Source organism: Sparus aurata, chromosome 14, assembly GCF_900880675.1.
Source record: "Sparus aurata chromosome 14, fSpaAur1.1, whole genome shotgun sequence".
NCBI classification, from domain to species: Eukaryota; Metazoa; Chordata; class Actinopteri; order Spariformes; family Sparidae; genus Sparus; species Sparus aurata.
The window spans coordinates 1,372,555-1,388,085 of record NC_044200.1 but is presented as its reverse complement, the minus strand read 5'-3'; the positions used below and the strand labels follow the sequence as shown (position 1 = coordinate 1,388,085).

At 40.7% G+C, this 15,531-nt stretch overlaps 1 protein-coding gene and 1 long non-coding RNA gene across 3 annotated transcripts in view; one reads left to right on the top strand and one right to left on the bottom strand.

The window, feature by feature from the left end:
- Positions 1-4,497: 4,497 nt before the first annotated feature.
- The window catches only part of dera (deoxyribose-phosphate aldolase (putative)), an 88,268-nt gene continuing 77,234 nt past the window's right edge, over positions 4,498-15,531 (bottom strand). For both annotated transcript variants that reach the window (XM_030440483.1, XM_030440484.1), the window contains exons 8-9: positions 4,863-5,012; positions 4,498-4,773 (exon numbers count right to left, since the gene is read on the bottom strand). In XM_030440483.1, the coding sequence (XP_030296343.1) occupies positions 4,717-4,773; positions 4,863-5,012 (207 nt within the window). In that variant the 3' untranslated portion in view covers positions 4,498-4,716. The remainder of the gene's footprint in view (positions 4,774-4,862; positions 5,013-15,531) is intronic.
- Positions 9,587-12,018, top strand: LOC115595718 (uncharacterized). Its single transcript, XR_003986761.1, has 3 exons — positions 9,587-10,098; positions 10,732-10,850; positions 11,803-12,018. It is a non-coding gene; the product is annotated as an uncharacterized LOC115595718 (long non-coding RNA).

Genomic DNA, 15,531 nt, shown 5'->3' with positions numbered 1-15,531 from the left:
CACATGCTGTCAAATATTCAGAAATGCTGCCACTCAGGATAATAACATCAATATTCATCAATCAGCAAATGTGTTGATGAATTGTAATCACAAAGACAACAATATCATTCTCCAAGTAGAAGGCCAAGATAAATGATGAGCTGCAACTATCAACTGCCAAAAAAGCTGTCTTTCGGTCATGTGACAAGGAAGCATACAACACCACCAGAGTATGACTGAAAGTTGGTATCAAGGAGGCAGAGAGAAGACAGCAGACACTAGAGAGGGACCTAAACAGTAGCAGCACCAAAGATACGTGGCAGGCAGTGTAAAATTTCACAGACTACAAAAGCAGTAGCACCCCCATCATGTGTGAGGCCCTTAAAAGGATGTTTTATTTAATCTTTGTTTTGTTTTAATATGCCAACTTTTCCTCACTTAAATCGAGGTCATGTTCACTGCACAGATTTTTAAAGCCAACTGAGGAAATGTGATTGGGATTTTGGTCTATATAAAAAAAATGGATTTGATCAGATTGGTAAAATGGAACAAAAAAGCAAACTGACAACATAAAGAATGCAAATACGCCAATTAGACATACTTTATTCATCGCACTCTGCCACTATTAGCTTCTTATGTTTTTTATAAAATGTCTGAATAACAGATAGTTGAACCATTACAAAGACAGTGGAAATAAAAGATGGGATTTTAGTCGCCAGGTTAATCGAACGAACAGTAAGGTAATTAGGACAAATTTGTTGTGTCAAGTGATGGGAGAGCAAAATAACAGTTCTACCCGAGGATAAGAATCATTCCCAATAAAGACTTTAAAATTGCCAATAAAATCAAAAAACACTGATCATTTAACCAGTTTATTAATATTGTAGGAGACACTACTTTGATAAATATCTGATAATTAATCACTGGCGATTAATTTACACTCGTTAACAGGGCACCACCTCCGATATTTGAATTTTAAAACTAACCTCGGAGGCAATTAGTTAAAATATCAACTGTCCAAGTTTGGTAGACAGATAAATCATCAGTCTCAAGTGAATCTTGTTTAATTTCAATATCTATTTGCTCCTATTCTGAAGCAGTGAATTCTTTCCACGATCCCATCGATTTCCCACTTCAAATTAAACGTGCACAGACAACGACATAAGATTAAATGTGTTTATTAACTAAATAAATGCAGATTAAATGACATGAGATAATGATTCAAACGGGTGACAAAGTAACAAAAAGTGTGAAGACTGGAATGAATTATTGATTGGATGGATTCAGACAATGGTGGATTTTAACCTATGGAACCGTTAATTCGCAACTACGGTATTAATTTCTAACGAAATTATATGGGAGATGTTTTGGATTTATGATATATATTTGAAGCTTTCACAAACACCAACTCTGATTTCATTCACGTGTGACTCTTGTCGTGTGTGGAGTTCTCTGCCTACTTTTGTTGAAGAAGAGAGATGTCCAGAATCCAGATTCTCTGGGTCAGCTCCGTCTCAGCTTAGATGCAGAAGTAGCGTCTGTCCAGCCGCTGGGTGATGACGAAACGGCTTCCACTGGTGACGTAATTACCGGCACAGCGGGGATTCCGTCTGAGCGCTCTGTGGCCTGTCGGCTTCGGAACCGCTGGAATGTGATGCCGTCTCGGGTCGAACTTCCTCTGCCCAGCGAAGTGTCTCGCTTGAGAGCGCTGCAGGCGGTTCGGGCGCAGTTGATTAACAATTCTATTCTGCTGTAGACTATGTTTCTTCACGGCTTCTTGAGCAGCTTAACTGCACCGACTTCGTGATGGTTTAAGAATTATCAGAGTCTCGATAGAATTGAGAGCTCCGAATATATATTGAATTGACTTCTTGCGTAAAAATAACTGGGAAAGAAAAGCCAGCCGGACAATCTTTCTCTGTTACTAAATACAAGAAAACAAAAATAGTTTCTTTGGCTTTAGAATACGATACTCTAACAATAAGAAAAAATATCACAAAAATAAAAGAATCAATTTCGTTCTTGCTCAGATTTCAAAGAAAGATCTTTTCAAAATAAAAGAGCGTCACCTGAAGAGGTATCTTACAAGTGGCTCAGATCTCTGGAGATTACTAAGTATCGGAGCCTCAAAAATCTAGCAAAGTGCGGAAATTAACTTGGAAAAATAATAAGTTACGCCAGAGACGTATCATTTTGAATGGGGAAATCTGCGACGCCAAAGATGGCGCATATCCCACCCCTTTCACCAACAGCCAATCACCTGCGTTGTCACAGCCGAACCGGGAAAATTATAGCCCAATCATGTTGTTTCACCAGCGCATGCGCACAAGTAGTTTTTGCGACAGCGAGAACGTCTCTGGTAGAGTCATTAACGGCACCGGAGTAGTGTCCGAAAGTCCGTTTTTCTTTCTGCCGTTGAGCTCACTATATAGTGCACTATGTTGGACTCACTATGTAGTGACTACGGAGTAGGGAATGAGTGGGTGATTTCAGACACAGCCCCAGAGCACAGCAGCCGGCACAGATTCAGCCGTACGATGGACGTCGGTGTCGTAAATCCGCGCACATGCGCAGTGGAGTTCTCCCTGTAGGAAAAGCGCGTTTTAAACATCATTTCTACGGTAAAGTCGATGTTTTTTTGTTTTTATGTGTATTGTATTTCACTGGCGAGCATGTCTGTATGTTTTTCCGTCCTGCTATCACGTTAAAGGGTGGTTTTGACCATGCCTCCATTCATTTAGATACGGGTCTGGTCTCTTTGGGCTTTTCGAGGCGTCGCCAAGATGGCCACCGAGTGGCATGACTTGCCTAGAAGGACTTTGGTTACGCGTAGTAAAAATTAAAGTAAGTATGAAGGTAGCAAACGAAAAGCAAGCATTACAAGCGTTACAAAAGTGTGTACAAGTGATAATGAGAGTTTTAGAAGAGAAGAGATAATGAGAGTTCAAGAGAGTGAGCAGCGGGATGCATGAGCCTTTAATGTTTAAACCGAGGGCGGAATTAAGGGCGGCCTGGTCACGTCGCTTCCTCTGGTGACGTCACAGCTCATGTTACCGATTTCTTACTTGTTGAATCAAACTAATGATTTGATAAGTTTTTAAAATCGCGACTGACTATGTGCTGAAATCCACCATGGTCTCACATTAACATTTGTTATAAGAATATAAAGGAACACAACTGAAGTTGCCTAATAGGCAAAAGAGAAACTATTGGTTGGAATAAAACACAAACACAAGCACACAATCATCAGAGGCACTAATGGCTTAAGGATATCTCGTACAGTGACAACTTATACTTCACAGACATGTATCAGATTTAAAAGAAAGTCTAAATACTTAAAAATAAATCATAGAATAGAACATTCCGTTAGTATTGGCCTTTGAAATTGTACCAAAACTTACCAGGAGGTGGTGCTGTAGCTCCACCAGAATTCTGACATTAACCCTGTGATTCTTAACAGAAGTTTTCTTTAACTAACACAAATGAGAGACAGAGCACGTTTGAGGTCTCATCAAGCTAATTAATGATATATTGTTTAAAAAGGGATGAGTTTATAATCGAATGCTCTTCCAGTATTAAAGGAGAAATCAAGGTTCTTGTTTCTTTGAAGTGAATGTGGAGACACCCTGCTGGGTTTGAGCGTCATAACTTATTGGGTGACATCTTAATAGTACATGCCAGATGTAGGCCTTGCCATTTGGTGACAAGCATGGTTGTAACAAGGGATAAACCTGATGTTGTCCAGTGACTGAATTGGAGACTTTTCTGAGCCTGATTGTCCATAGTCTTGTTATAAAAGGCTTTATTAAGGCCAAAGAGTGAGAGAGAGGGCAATAAAGGGGGTCAAGTCTTTTCCCAAGGCGGGGGAAGGAACAGAATCAGGAGGTTATCTGGTGATTCCACTCGAGAACTCAGCAGACTGTTCTTTCTCGCAGGCGAAAATGCATATTGCTGTATCACATGCTGCTTTGTCAATAGTATATAGTGTCAAAGAAAAGGGGGGGGAAAGGAAGGAGAGTAGCCAGGCCACTACAATATGGCAGGGAGTAGGGGAGAGGTGAGATGGACACAGACATGCTGCTCACACCTCCTGTGGTGAGAGGAACAGAGGACAAAGGCTGGTTCCTACAATATCATTGATGATACCTTCCATGTCTCCAGCAAATCCTCTCATGTAATAAGAATTTACTCAAATTAGATCGGAGGAAACACCGCAAAAGCATGATTTTTGTTCAGAGGCAACATTTTTCACTTTCAAATGTAACCTAGACTACCATGTTTCCCTAACCTTAAACTTTTTGTAAAAAAAGAAAGCAAAAAGGTGTATCAGTTGGGTATGATATTCATATATGAGTGATACAATCAATGCAATATAACTCAATGTTACTGTATGACTGGGCAATGTTGGGTTGGTAGAGGTGGGTCACATACTGCTCATTTACACATATCTTTTTTTTAAGATCAACAAAGACCATGGTTGAAAGAACGTCAGGATACAAAAGGACAACACCAAATGGATAAGTATTATTATTATTATTTAATCACTAGATTTTCTGGCTTCACATGAATGACATTCAGTTAGGTATGTATGGGCACGTGTATTGGTCCCAGTCTTACATCAAAGCACTGAATGCAAGTTATGTTAATGGAATAGATGAGTTGGTGCACTCCCTGTGTGTGGCTTTGTGTGCCGAGTCTGAGATTCTGACTGGTCATTAAAACTGGACTTCTACAGCTTCAGGCCATAGGCAGCTCATGATAGGCAGGATACTGTCCAGTTACATGATGGTAGATCTGTAAAAAAAAAAAAAAAAATTAAAAGAAACGTATTTGTATGCAGGGAAGTAAGGTATGGAAATGTATTGAATGTGTTGAAACCCTACCTGCCTCTCGATGTCAGCCAACAAGCTGCTGGCTCCTAGGCGGAACAGGTGAGGGCAAAGCCAGTCGTTACCCAGCTCCTCTTTGATCAGAGTGAACCACAGCAGAGATTCCTGAGCCGTCCGGATCCCTCCAGCTGGCTTAAAGCCCACCTATAGGGGGAACACATACACCTCTGTCAACAGAAAATTTAAGTTGTAAATTAGAATGATAGTTCATCTTATCATCTGTTCGCAGATTGCATGTCTTTTGTTGTTTTACTGTGTAAACAAATCAAATTTAAAAGCCATGCATTTGGGACATGAAATGCATTAGACATGTCCCATTTGCTCAACGCCTTGATACTGGACACAGACAGAGTTACAGACTTGGAGGTTATATTACACAATATTGTGTGTGAATACGCTGATCAATCGCACCATTAAAACCACTGACAGGTGCGCTGTTGAGCAGGCTCATGGAATAGACACATCTACCACAGCTCCTGCAAACTTCTAACAACTTCATACATTTTGAACCTCAAAATCACTTTTTTACAATGATGTAAAGTTTATCGTTAGTTGTGACCACCTTCATAATATCATCTAAGCCTTTCCAAGAGCAATAAGAGAATAGGTTGTTGAGAATCGCAACCTTTAACTTTATGGATAACTTGAAAGCGCTTGCAAAGGCAGCTGGTGCCATTCTACACTAAATGCTGAGTACAGCCAGCCAGAGGATTACAGATGTAGAGGATGGACTGACAACTTTGACAAAAAATTGAGCCTCAAGTGTGGAGTTATATTAAGTATTGCTGGCAAAAGAAAATGCTACACAGAGGGATCATGACCTACGCAGTTTGTCACCAGTCTACTTCCCAAGGTGTTTGGGGAAGAAAGTTTTGAAACATCGCTGTCTGTGGACAGGGCCCATAAGAGTCAAAACAAGGAGAAGGGTGACAATAGATCATGGCCATTCATCTTGAAACTTCATCACTTTCAGGACATGGTTATTCTGGACATGGGTGTTCTGGAATATGTTCTCTATGCTCATTATTATTAGCAAATAATGAGCAAACTATTGAGGTATGAGTACAGTACATTTTCCATGAGATTATAGGTATATCTGCCACGTAAGTTTGTACTACTGGTCTTATGTGGCACTGTTTACAATAGCCCATCAAACTGAATAAGCTAAAATGACAAGTGTTTACATGAGTTAATCATACACTGATTATACATATTGCATATACATATTTTCTTTGCTACAAATGTTATGTAAGCATGGCCAAACATTACCATTAGCTTTACCTGAGATGTGCAGTTATGTGTAACTTAGATTACTATAAAATGGATTAATACAAAAGGACAGCTGTTATCACTCATGGAGTTACGAGGTGGTGGAGCACTCCTGGAGTGTTCAGATCCCCCTTTCAGAGGGATGAACACTGATGAAGGTGTCATGCATCAGAGACTAGGAACAGTGGGCAAAATATATTAGGGGGGATGAACTACCTGAGCCTTCACTGTCTGTTTCTGAAAGATGGGAAGCCATGTAGCTGTTATCTCTGTCTCTAAGTGGAGGTTCAAGGACTGACTTTATTCCCAAGGACTTCGGGTCAGTTGGGAATTGAGTGGTGAGGGAGTTAACCTTCCATCAAGTGAGAAGTGTGAATTTCAGAATCACACTGGTTTGCCTGTTGAAGATCAGAAGCAAACATCTTAACACTTGGCCTGTGGATGTGTTCTGTGATTGCACTGGTCCTAAAGCAGGAAACCCATTTATATTTTACCTGCTAAATACCTCAGGGAAGCTTGAAGAGTACATTAAATTTAACCAAACATTGTGCTAGCCTACACTATAGGGGGTAGCTTCCAGTTGGGGAGGGGTAGCTACGGCACAATTTTTCCATTACATCTGCCATGCCTGCACTACTCAGTTTGACTCAGCGCAGCAGCCCAGTGTTGGGCCTCAGCTCGCATGGCTCAAACAAAGGAGAAGGCCTGAAAAAGCCCCCACACACTGCCCAGACTCAAACCAATGGCCAAATGCCTATATCTGACCACTCCGTTGCCTCTTGTCTGACCCCTTTGGCAGAAAAGTTGCATTAAACATACCGCTTCTACAGCTGCCAACTCTACAGTAGCTTGTACGTTCTGCACCTGCGCAAGATGCAATAAGTCTCCTTAACATCAGGTTGTGCTAGTCTCGTGCCAGTTATCCAAAACATGAAAACACGAAATGACAGAACGGAGTGCATAGAAAAATAAAACGCACACCATAGAGTTCAGTGGTGCACACAGTATTCCGCCCCTCCCACACACCGCGCTGATTCACTAGCAGACCTCTAATTAGAATGGTCATTCAGCTAGCACACAACTAATCAGAGCATCCATTGGCTCAGATGGCCAACAGCCAACATTCTCAGACTTCGCAAGTTGAATTGAAGCAGACGCTGTCCACATTGTTCCAAAAAGCTTCCAGCACGGCGGAGCACACAGAACTGATGTGTTCCCAAACTCGTCTGAGTCTCCCCAAACGCTTCAGATGGCCAACAGTTGGCCCAGTGTGTTTCAGGCTTTAAGAAAATTAAAAGCCTAATTACTAGGGCCTTATCAACCTGAGGAATTTAAGAACAAAGGAACTGAGCCAAAGCCCAAAAGGTCTGGCAAACTGTAATTCAAGGTACTGCCCACCCCCAAAACAAGTGGCCACAGGCCATAACACTCAGGATAACATTCAGGACAGGATGACCATGATGTCACTTACAGTTTAAAGGCCAGGAGACCCCCCTGCACGTCGCATTTCCAGGATAATGTGATGCTGTGAAGAGACTCCAGTTTCAGAGAGACAGAGACCGTTTTTGTTTTACTTTCATTTTTGTCAGAATATTTTTTATTGTTTTTTGCCATAGAGGAACACTGTACAACCCAGTTGAAATTGTCTTCAGAAAGAGATGAAACCATTTGATCGATCACGCTGTTTGATCACAAGCTGCCTTCATCAGCTGTTAGGACGCTACAGCTGAAGTTTCGAGTCGGATGGGACACAGTCGCAACAAGAGGCTTTTGTTTGGGCAGAAACAGATATAACAGTATATAGCGTGTTTTTGTTGTGCTTAAATTTTTTGTGAAAGGACCGCCTAGTCCTACTTATGGTTTACTGTACTGTGTGCTAACTGTGTTATTACGCTCTCTAGGAGCTCATTCATGCTGATCCACTCAGTGGATAGCTTGTGCAGTTTTGCCTCCATGTGGGATAACAGTATGTTGTATTCAGGCTCAATCAGTGGATGATGAACGAACCTCGGTTCGCTTGCCGCCACTGGTTGAGGGAGAGACAAGCCATGTACCACATAGTCGTTGTTATTCTTTGTTGTCTGCTAAGTGCTCACTTAGTTTCTTTACTTTTACTAACACACACACACCCACACACCCACACACTTCCATACACATAGATCCCTTATAGTTTATAACTCTGTTATAACATAAGATGCGTGTGTCGATAGCCCCTTTTATTGACTTCAGATAGTCCCCCCAGGAATCTGCAGAGAAAAAGTTTAAATTTTGCTGAGAGCAATTATGATTCTACGGAGAGCAATTCTTGATTCTGCAGCTTGAAAGTTAAAATTCTGCCTACATAAAAAAAAAAAAAATACTTTTTTAATGTAATACTTAATTAAATATTATCTTGTGAAAGTAATTGCACATTTTCTTTGTCCGTGTTGGGCAGATTTATTTGCAACATAAAAAGTGCAAAACTTTTCACCAAAGTATGGTTTAAGGTTTAGGAACAGAAAGTGCCTACTGCATACTGCAGATAGTAAATATAAATGTAAAATGTAAATGAAATGCTGACATAAAATGTGCAATCAAGTCGAAATTATAAACAGTTTTTTCTTTTGTATACGTTTCCCGCGTCCACCGGATGCAGTGGGTAGTGTACTTCTACTGTGAGTCTAGAGCCCAGTCTATCTGACAGCGACATCTAGCGACTGGGATGAAAACTACATGCAAAAAGTGATATTCCATGGAAGCTCTTTGAATCTGCGGACCGCCGAGAAATCTGCGGTAATTCCTGGGGGGACTATTCAGAGGCAGTAGCCGGACTACATTTTTTTGGAACTGTGGACATTATCCCTCCAAATTCAACTTGCGTGCAGTCAAACTGCACACGAAGCCAAAGAAGACGTAACCGTCACTGCCACCATTTTTGAATTTCAGGTTTCCTTTAGTCTTTCCTACAAGATTTCCCAAGTCACGGCCATCAGTTTTGTAGTCTGGCGAACACAACTTCCCAAGCCACGTTCGGCAATTTTTGTAGTCTTTAGAAAAGGACTCCCTGCCACACCCACAACCACACACATTCTATGTTTGGATTGCTTATGATTTTGTGGTGCTAGTTCAGAGAACATAGTAACCTATGTTTAATTAATTAACAATAACAATTTAATCAATACTCAATATAAATTACTATCCAGTATTGATTCACCACACCACCATGGCCAAATTTTTTTTTTTTTTTAGCACAGCTGTGCTACCTGCTTCAAGGTGTGTCCTAAAACAATAACGTACTTTTCTCAATGTGTGTAGTACTAGATGAATCGCTGCTAACAAAGTGGTCCCCAACATTTAAAAGCTTGTATTGTGAAGCAGCATTACAGGAAACATTGCGTTTTCTCCAGCAGTAGCTAAATATGACTTCTGAAATATTTGAAAGTGACCACTATGGCGTTATATTTGTGTCAAATGTCGCGCGAGCGAAAACACATCTGCACACGCGCAGATCTCTCTCTCGCGTAAACTATTCCGTGTCACGCGCGCAGATTTCAACTGCCGCGCGCACTAGTTTGATCTTCGCGCACATATTCAGTAACAGAGTGAAGCAGAGGCAGGTGCGCGCGAGTAAAAAGCAACAACCACACGCACAACAAGGCTGTGCAGCTGCTTTGTGCGCGCTCTCTCTCTCCTCTGTGCTCGCTCGCGGTGGAGTTCTGCTCGCTTGAAGCAGACTTTTGACATTTTGGGGGCGGAGACCAAGGCTGACCCCGGCCCTCTTATGATTGGTCATTTTCCAGCCCCCCCACGTGGGTAGAGAGCCTCAAGAGAGAGAGTGGCGCCACCTCCATTCACTGCATTGAGTTTTTTCACAGCAATGGCGGATCATGGAGCGCCTCAAAAGTCCCCGAAGTTAGCACAAGCTAACCGCCGCTCAATGTAATTTCTATGGAGCACACGGCCGGAGCAACACTTGTTTAAGGTAAAATGTTTTAAGAATGACAATTTCATGTCAGTAGTGCATCTGAATTAAATTAAGTATGTTGGAGGATTCTTCCCGTCTAGATTAGAAGATTTAGAGAATATTAACAGCTAAAAGTTTAGGCTAGCACACTGGATAACGACAGCAACACATGCAACAGGCTGATAAATGTCAATTCTGTTCTCTAAATACAACTTAATCCAATGCTGTCAATTTATACTAGTAGCGAGGTTAATGTACAGGCAGTGTGATTGTAGTTGAACATCAATTTAATATCATTGAGGCTGCGACATGATGGGTGAAGCTTATGATATGAGGATACACTGAGTACACTGATTATGAACTGCGAACTCATAATGTCTCTCACCAACGCATTGTACTGACTTTTTATATATTGCTAGCTAGAAAGAGAGCTATTTTGTGAAATATTGCAGCCCATACACTTATACAATAGCCTACTATATTAGGGCTGCCAGTTTATATTTGATATCCGAATATAGGTGCAGTGATGCCACTTCACAACTTTATTTTGCATGATGCAGGCCAGTAGTGCTGAGTAGACAATAGGGAGACTGAAAACATAATGAATGTGATGTTTTTCAAGCAGTCATACTAAACAAATGTCCCTAACAGGTGATATCATCTTGCATATATTTGGGAACCTACAGTAGGAGCACTTTGTTGTGGAGCGTCAGTGATGCTGCAGGCCAGGAGTACTGAGTGGACCACAGTGAGACTGGAAACATAGTAAGGTGGGTAAGGCATTATAAATCATACTAAATGGGTATTACCTTGCAATATAATTAAAGGAATAATACTACACATAACTATTGCTATTAGTCATATTATTTAATACACCTGTGTAACATCATACAGTGCAGTACAAAGGCTGTGCCATAAATTCTACTTTTTTAAATCTTATACATGTTCAGTTTTTGTTGACATTATCAGAAAGCTGTTCATTCTACTTTGTTATTTGTTGAGGTCATAGGGTGGGTGGCGGTGCTTTGCTGGACTGCATTATCTCAACAATTGTTGCTTATATTTTGCCTTCAAGTATTGTAATGAAGAGGGCAAACTATCAGGAACAGTGATGAATATAATGCAGCGCAGCACAGCAGCATCCACTATGACTCCTGTAATAAAAAGAAACCAGAATGATCACCTTTTTGACAATTTCAGCTAAAAATAGAAATGTATAAGTTTTATAAATGTAAGAATGTATGGCAGAGCAGTTGAACTGGATTATCTTAGATTGCACAAGTGCGCCTAATGACATAGGTGATGAGTCTAGGTATATTAGTAACTGTAATGAATATATGGTTATTTAATAATTCAAGTTATCATACGGCATTGATGCTGCATGCTGCACATCAGGAGACATGAAGAGTAAGGACCAAAGATCTTATAGCTCAGGAGTGATGATGACGAGATGTTACATGTCTCTTGTTAATGGTTGTAGTCTTCTGGTAGTTGGTGGAGGGACAGTGATGCTGACTTTATCCTGACACACTTTCAGCTGTTCTGGGGTTGCTTGATGTTGAACCTAGGCCACTGTTCTTTTTCACCTTCTTGGATTGGCTCATGCTTCCAAGATGGCCATCTTTATAAGTTTTGGTTTTTTCCTCATTTTGTATTTTTCTTGCTTCAATCTGCAACCTCAGCCTAATAAATCTCCTGATGATCTTTTCTTTAACTCCACAGCATGATGGAAACCTGCTGGAGAGTGCCAGAGCTTCACCCTCTGTGTTTGGAAGCTCCATGAGGGAGGAACCAGTCTTTGTCCTAAACAGTTCCTCGATGTGGTGAATGATATCAGAGGCTTCTTGGGAGGGGTGGCAAATTGCAACTTCCCTTGCTTTTTGCATTGTTTTTCCTGTTCTGTGTTCTATTTTTAATTAAAGAAATCTTAAAGTTCCAGTTGGTGTGGTATTAAAGTGTGCAAAAGTACAAATGCATTGTTTGAATATTACCTCCAATATTTTTTTGTTAATAAAATCTTTGTAGGTGGGTAAATTGCTCCTTCTGACTTCAGCCAGCCATGCTTTTCTCCTGTCTCTGTCTTGCCTACATGTGCACGCCTTTCTCTGAGCGATCAGAGCATCCCCATGCAGCACAGCACACCTGGTGAAGACTGTTTTCAAGGACGGCATACCAGAAAGGACACAAACAGCTTGACCTGCTGATCTGTTTGACTTCTTTAGATATTGTTTTTAAGGAATTCATTGTGGTATTAAGTGCATTTGGAAAAACAAGACAGTGTGTGATTTATTATGCATCAATGAGTAAGTTTAGGATAAGTAAGTAATAGTTCACAAATAGTGATAGTATTCCATTTACTTGCAATGAATTCAAATCCAAATTATTTTTTTCTTGCCATAGATTTCCTATTAGAACCCAGTTATCAACATCTGATATCATCATCATCATAATGCTGTTGTGAGTCAAGACTTATTGTGCAGTTAGTTGGCAAATCATTGTCAGTCACCTCTTAGTCTGCCTCCCTCAAGTCTGAAAGTTAAAAAAGAATGTTCAGAGTTCAAAGCAATTAACACAAGTGCATATATATTGATAAGAATAGTTAACAAACGGTGATAGAATTCCATTTATTTGCAAATCAAAATGTAATTTATTTGCCATGGATTTCTAATTAGAACACAGTTGTCATTATAATGCTGCTTGGAGTCCAGATTTGTCAGTCACCTATTAATCTGCCACTGAGCTTCCTGTCTGTGACGGAAGCTGTCATTAGCAGGAAACTGAAAAGGCACCCACGTTGGGGGGGCTTGAAAATGACCAATCATAAGAGGGCCGGGGTCAGCCTTGGTCTCCGCCCCCAAAATGTCAAAAGTCTGCTTCAAGCGAGCAGAACTCCACCGCGAGCGAGCACAGAGGAGAGAGAGAGCGCGCACAAAGCAGCTGCACAGCCTTGTTGTGCGTGTGGTTGTTGCTTTTTACTCGCGCGCACCTGCCTCTGCTTCACTCTGTTACTGAATATGTGCGCGAAGATCAAACTAGTGCGCGCGGCAGTTGAAATCTGCGCGCGTGACACGGAATAGTTTACGCGAGAGAGAGATCTGCGCGTGTGCAGATGTGTTTTCGCTCGCGCGACATTTGACACAAATATAACGCCATAGAACACGGACAAACAGTTAAATACAACTGATGTTTGAAAGCACAAACAGGAGAAGACTAACAGGATTCAGTTAGCAGCTAAACCCAGACTTTTAAAAACACCTTACTCTCAGGTTTCCTGCACAGACATGAGTTGAGTATCAATTTTAGGGTCATGAGACATCATGAGACATCGCTTGGAATCAGGGTGACTGCGGCTTGGCCCTAGACTGGAGTTGGTCAACTGTGGCAGCAGATGTAACTTTGCCTATCAAACTTTCAACATGCACTAACTGGAATGCAGGGCAGTAACAGTCAGATGACTGTCTCTTAAAGTTGACTGATCCAGGCCAAGTGGCATGCTGTGATTAAAAATAGGAGCACTTAAATTTTCATCAAATTCTGACAGCTTCAGTTAAGTTCAGTTCAGAAAACTTTATTTATCGCATACGGGCAATTCAGTTTACAGCTCCCAGTTCAATTAAGTTAGAAAAGAAAAAACACAACACATACAACAATCATTCATTAGACATACAACTCTGACACTCAACTCTCAGTTTTCGGTAAATCAGTTCAACTCATGGTTCCCAACAGCGATGTCATGTACCTGTGCAAATAAATAAATAAAGACAAGCACAACCCTACTCATTGAAATTGGCATTCATCAACCTAATAACTGAAGGGATAAAAGAATTTGAGTAGCTATTTGTATTCCTCAGGGGGGCAGAGTAGCGTCGCCATGAGGGCATCAGAGTAAATTCACTGGACATGACATGGTCTCCCTGCTTCAGGAAGCATTTTGCTTTCTTGACCACACGTTTTTTCCAGAGCACACTCAATAAGCGCACCAATAATTTTGGAGCAGACTCTAACGATCTGATTAAGCGTGTTCTTGTCCTTCACTGACAGACCATTGAACCAACAAATAAAAGAGAACGTTAAAAGACTCTCAATAAAAGAAAGATGAAAGGAACATAAAATGGTTTTAGAAACACTAAAAGAGTTTAGATTCCACATCAGGTGCATTCTTTGTTGTCCCCGTTTGACAAGTGACTGTGTTTTTGTCAAATTTAAGATGGGAGTCAAATATGATTCCTAAGTATTTATAGGTTTCCACAATTCCAACTGGTTCACCATGTATCTGGCTATTTTTAGGCTCTGCACTGTTATTTCGAAAATCAACGATCAACTCCTTTGTTTTCCTTACATTAAGATCCAAGAAGTTGTCATCGCACCATTTGATAAAATCAGCTGTCTGTGTACATAATAAAAAGTAATAGCGAGGGCACACAGCCTTGAAGAGAACCAGTGCTACAAGTGATGGGGGTAAACATGTGTTCATTAACGAAGACACGCTGCACTCTGTCTGTTAAAAAGTTTAAAAACAACAATAAGATCTGATCTGGGAGCATAAAATAAGAGGCTAGCCGTTCAATTAAAATTTTGGGCTTCATCTTATTAAAAGCGGAAGAAAAATCAGCAAATAAAATTCTCACATGGGATTTGGGTTTTTCAAGGGTTTTTTCTAAAATAAAACGTATTGCATCATTAACACCTTTAACCAGCTTTTAATCTGCCATCAATTAAGGAGACCACATTTTCTTTTAATATTTTTTCAAAGTTTTTCATCACAAGAGATGTCAGTACCACTGGTCTGAAGTCGTTAAAATCTATTGGATGATTTATCTTTGGCACTGGAAAAATAGTGGATGTCTTCCATAATTGGGGCAGGTACCCACTCCCTGCGCACGTCTGAAAGAATACTGTGAACACCTCACTTAGTTGGTCTGCACAGTGACGCAAAGTGCGTCCACAGATGCCATCAGGACCAGCCGCCTTCCTGATATTCACCTTCTTGAACAGAGAAGCAACTTTCCTTTCTGTGATGGCAATTCCATTTTCAGGTTTTAAAGACATCCTCAATGTAGAGATCTTGCATAAAGAATCAGACCTTTCAAAATGAGAAAAAAAGGAATAGAAAGCATTGGGCAGGTCAGCATCATTTACACCACTAATAGTAGTGAGCTGCCTGGTTTCGCCAGAGTACTGGTTTATAGATGCCATCTGTTTTATCCCTTGCCAGGCAGCTCTAAGGTCACCACTGCAGTACTGTTCCTCTATTTTGTCCCTGTACTGAATTTTGGCTTTCCTTATTTCGTTCCTCACTTCTCTGGAGACAGCTTTTTTTCTCCTGAGGGTCACCAGTGTAAAAAATCTTTTACTTCTTATTGATTACAGCTTTGAGTTCTTAAGTCACCCAGGGTTTGTTATTTGGGTACATGACAACAGTTTTAGATGGAATTATAGAGTCTACACAGA